This window comes from Dipodomys spectabilis, unplaced genomic scaffold, assembly GCF_019054845.1.
Source record: "Dipodomys spectabilis isolate Male_0828 unplaced genomic scaffold, ASM1905484v1 ptg000258l, whole genome shotgun sequence".
NCBI classification, from domain to species: domain Eukaryota; kingdom Metazoa; phylum Chordata; class Mammalia; order Rodentia; family Heteromyidae; genus Dipodomys; species Dipodomys spectabilis.
In genome coordinates, this window is record NW_024870935.1 from 1,851,280 (window position 1) to 1,855,888 (window position 4,609).

The 4,609-nt window shown below is 51.2% G+C and overlaps 1 protein-coding gene across 1 annotated transcript; it reads left to right on the forward strand.

The window, feature by feature from the left end:
* The first annotated feature begins 332 nt into the window (after nt 1-332).
* Nucleotides 333-3,585, forward strand: Fabp6 (fatty acid binding protein 6). Its single transcript, XM_042699599.1, has 4 exons — nt 333-418; nt 1,280-1,455; nt 2,721-2,810; nt 3,485-3,585. The coding sequence occupies exons 1-4, from the start codon at nt 352-354 to the stop codon at nt 3,536-3,538; spliced, it is 387 nt and encodes a 128-aa protein (XP_042555533.1). The 5' UTR covers nt 333-351; the 3' UTR covers nt 3,539-3,585.
* Nucleotides 3,586-4,609: the final 1,024 nt, after the last annotated feature.

A 4,609-nucleotide genomic window follows, 5' to 3' on the forward strand; every position in this document is an offset into this window, starting at 1 on the left:
CTAGGGTGCCACTTTTCCAAGTGTGTTTATTTCTTTGTTGTGCATTGAGGTGCCGTGTTTGATGAACGGGGTGTGTGTGTGTGTGTGTGTGAAATGGGGGGAGGAGGAGGGGGAGGGCCAAGGACAGGGCAGGGAGGTGCAGGAAGTAGGTGCTTCTCCCCCAGGGTGAATAACCCCAAGGCTCTGCCCCTCCAGTCCTGCCCATGTCGTAAATCAGCAAGTGCCCCTTCTTCCCCGGGGGGAGGAAGGAGAAGTGGGGTGACTCAGGCAGCACTTATAAGCCGGCTCTCCAGACCCCTGGCACATCCACCGTCTTCAGGTGACAGCTCTGGCTCCCGCTCTCCCGGCAGCATGGCCTTCAACGGAAAGTTCGAGGTGGAGAGTGAGAAGAACTATGACGAGTTCATGAAGCGCCTGGGTGAGTGAGCTGCCTCCCCTGGGACTGGACGGCCAGGAGAGAGAGAGCCAGGACTGCATTCATTCATTCATTCATTCATCCAGTCACACCTATCGAGCAACTACTCTGTCCTTTCCCTAGGTAGATGGATGGATGAATGGATGGATGGATGGATCTATCTATCTATCTATCTGTTACAGGCACACACACATACACAAAGCCCGAGTGCAAGGCTTGAGGGGTGTGTGTGTGTGTGTGTGTGTGTGTATGGGCCAGAGTACTGGAGCTTGAACTCAGGACCTGGGCATTGTCCCTTAGTTTTTCACTCAAAGCTGGAATTCTACCAGTTGAGCCACAGGTCCATTTCTGACTCGTTTTTTGCTACTCTTGGGGTTTGAAATCCAGGGCTTGGGCGCTGTCCCCTGAGCCTCCTCGTGTTCAAGGCTAGTGCTCTACCACTTGAGCCACAGCACTACTTTGGCTTTGTTTTGAGTAGTTTATTGGAGATAAGAGTCTCACAGCGGGCTGGGAAGGTGGCTCAGTGGTAGAATGCTTGCCTTGCATGCATGAGGCCCTGGGATCGATTCCTCAGCACCACATAAGCAGAAAAGGCTGGATGTGGCGCTGTGGCTCAAGTGGTAGAGCGCTAGCCTTGAGCTGAAGAGCTGAGGGACAGCACCCAGGCCCAGAGTTCAAGACCCAGGACCAATGACAAAAAAAAAAAAAAAAGAGTCTCACAGGGATTTTTCTGCCCAGGCTGGCTTTGAACCACAATCCTCAGATCTCAGCCTCCAGAGTAGCTAGGATGACAAGTGTGAGCCACCTGTCACCTGGCTCAGCTGTTTTTTCTTATGTGGCCTGTCTGCTTGTCCTTGGGCCCAGGTCTTCCCAGCGACGTGATCGAAAAGGGCCGCAACTTCAAGATCACCACGGAGGTGCAGCAGGACGGCCAGGACTTCACCTGGTCCCAGTACTACTCCGGGGGTCACATCATGACCAACAAGTTCACCATCGGCAAGGAGTGTGAGATGCAGACCATGGGCGGCAAGAAGTTCAAGGTGAGGCCCCGCCGCCTCCCCCGCTCCCCCCCCCCCCATCCCCGGAGCCACCCACAGCTCAGACGGGACCTCACTGCCCCTCCTGTTAATCTCCCAGTGTCTAACCATCGCCATGATTAGCGGACCAGACAGGGACCTTGAAGAGAGAAAGTATTTGCTGATCACTTAAGATAACATAATTTGACACTTGCTAAATCATTTCTATATTGTGTGTATGTATGTATGAGAGAGAGAGAGAGAGAATGAGAGGGAGGGAGGGAGGGAGAGAGGAAGGGACAGGAAGAAGAGGAGGGGAAGAGGAGGAAGAAGAGGAGAGGGAGAAATAGGAAAAGGAGAGAGAGAGAGAGAGAGAGAGAATGTGTGTGGTGCGCCAGCCCTGGGTCTTGAAATAAAGGCCTGGGTTGCAGTTATTTAGCTTTGTTTTTTGTTTTGTTTTTGGTCAGTCGTGGGGCTTGAACTCTAGGCCTGGGCTGTCCCTCAGCTCTTCTGGGTACTCAAGGCTAGCGCTCTATCACTTGAGCCACAGCGCCACTTTGGATTTTCTAGTAGTTTATTGGAGAGAAGAGTCTCACGGACTTTCCTGCCCCGGCTGGCTTTGAACTGTGATCCTTAGATCTCAGCCTCCTGAGTAGCTAGGATGACAGGCATGAGCCACTGGTGCTAGCCACTTACTTAGCTTTGTTTTTGCCCAAGGTTAGTACCTTACCACTTGAGCCAGAGCTCCAATGCCATGTTTACATAGTTGATGAATCTGTTTTTTTTTTTCCTGTTTTTATTAATCTTTAAGTAATGTGTACAAAGTGGTTACCACCATTCAACAATCAATTTATAAGTATGGTGCCTCTTGACTGATATCATTCCTTTCATCGTGTTGTATTCCTTGTATTGTATTGCATTGGACTGTATTGGCCAGTGCTGGGGTTTGAACTCAGGGCCTCATGCTCGCTTGGTTAGCACTGCTCCAGGTGAAATCACCCCTCCAGCCTGGCTTTTGGCTGATGAATTGCAGTTGGAGTCTTTCAGACTTTTCTGCCCAGGCTGGTTTCAAACCAAGATCCTCAGCTCTCAGCCTCCTGAGTAGCTAGGATTACGGGTGTGAGCTGCGAGCTTCATCTTCATTTACAGATGTGTAGAAGGGGGCAGCAAGCCACCTGTTTGAGACACACAATCGTGCCTCTGTAGGCAGGGAATTCCTGGAGGGGGCGTTGGGGGCTGGTGTGGAAGGCTGAGGACTCAGAATCAATGTCTTCCCCATTCCTTCCCAGGCCACCGTGCAGATGGAGGGCGGCAAGGTGGTGGTGGACTTCCCCAATTATCACCAGACCTCGGAGGTCGTGGGTGACAAGCTCGTGGAGGTGAGTGTGCGGCTGGTCTCTGGGGTATTCGTTTCCATGCCTTTGTAACCCGCGGAGGAGGATCTGAACAGCTGGCCCTTCCCCGTGCCAGGGTGCATACTGGAAGATGGGAGAAAAGCTGTGCATAGAGCTGGGCACTAGTGGCTCAGGCCTGTCATCCTAGCTACTCAGGAGGCTGAGATCTGAGGATCACGGTTCAAAGCCAGCCCAGGCAGGAAAGTCCATGAGACTCTTTCTCCCATGAACCACCAGGAAACCGAAGTGGCTCTGTGGCCCAAAGTGGTAGAGTGCTCGCCTTGAGCAAAAAGAGCTCAGGGACAGCGCCCAGGCCCTGAGTTCAAGCCCTGAGATAGACAACAACAAAAAAAAAACACCACTGTGGGTAGGTACATCATGTCAGTCGGGGCACCCAGCCTTGGCTAAGCAGGGAGAGGAGCTGAAGGAAGCTTCTCTACAATGGGCATGTCTCCAAGACTGCTGGGAGACTGGATGGAATGAGGAAGGGGCAAGGCTGGCAGGGGGCAAGGTCAAGGAACAGAGATACATCCCTTCTGCCACAGCATGGCCGATGGTTAATCTATGGCCTGGAGAGAGATGGTGCACCTACCTCCTCTCCTCCCCCCCCCCCCCTCCAGGGCCACACTGATTCTCTGTCTTCTGTCTGCTTCTTTCAGATCTCCACCATTGGAGGCGTGACCTACGAACGAGTGAGCAAAAGGCTGGCCTGAACCACCGGGCAGGGCTCCGAGGGCCTCCAACCCCAATAAAACTGACAGAAGAATCATCTGGCCTCCATTTTCTGGCATCTTGGGGACAGCTGTTGGGTGGCTGGGAGGGTGGGAAAAGCTCCAAGGGGAGGGACGATGCTCTCTCCTTCTCTCCCTCATTCCTTTGTCATCTCCATAATGGCTACACAGGCCACAAGTCAGCCTCGTGGTCTCCGTAGGACCTGAATCATCAATCCAATTAACGACCAAAAAAGCTCGGTGTAGAGCCGTGGTTCAAGTGGTAGAGCACTCACCTTGAGGGGAGGAAAAAAAGGTCAGGGACAGTGCTCAGGCCCTGAGTTCACACTGAGTTCACACACACACACACACACACACCACCACCACCACCACAAACAACCTCCCTCCCACTCACCTGCCAAGCCAGGACCTTAACCTCTGGGTTCTACCGTTTTGCTAAGACTTATTGCTAATTATGCGAACTAGGTAAGCACTAAATTAAACTAGCAGTGTTGCTCGTTCCCCCTCCAGACTGAATAATTACTCATAATGAGCTTGGATAATACGTCTCTAAATAAAGAGAGTGAACCATAATTAGGCTGAAAATTGAGAGAGTAAAAGGGAGAAAAAAAAGGGAGAGGGAAAAGGAGGAGGAGGGAAGAGAGGAATTTTACTCTCATAAATGATTCAAGGATGAATTCAAATTGTTGTAGAAACCTGGTGAAGGTTAGCTCATACCTGTTAAGGGAAAATTACTCAATAGGAAGTGCCCAAGAGACCTGAAGTTCAAGGCTAGCTCAGACAAAAATCTCAAAGACTATCTGAAGAATAACTAGGAGAAAAAAAAGAAGAAAAGAAAAAGGGCTAAGAGGATGGCTTAAATGAGAGAGAGCCTGCCAAGTAAGCACAGACCCTGAGTTCAAATCCTAGTACCACTAACTTAAAAATGCTGGCAGTCAGGAGCTGGTGGCTTGCACCTGTGATCCTAGCTACTCAGGAGGCTGAGATCTGAGGATAGCAGTTTAAAGGCAGCCTAGGCAGGAAAATCTGTGAGACTCTGACCTCCAAAGAACC

Excerpts from the sequence above, each read along its gene's own strand:
- Fabp6 (XM_042699599.1), top strand. The coding sequence starts at position 352 with ATGGCCTTCAACGGAAAGTTCGAGGTGGAGAGTGAGAAGAACTATGAC. Across the intron at positions 1,456-2,720 it reads TGGGCGGCAAGAAGTTCAAG|GCCACCGTGCAGATGGAGGG; the intron begins GTGAGGCCCCGC and ends ATTCCTTCCCAG. Across the intron at positions 2,811-3,484 it reads TGGGTGACAAGCTCGTGGAG|ATCTCCACCATTGGAGGCGT; the intron begins GTGAGTGTGCGG and ends TGCTTCTTTCAG.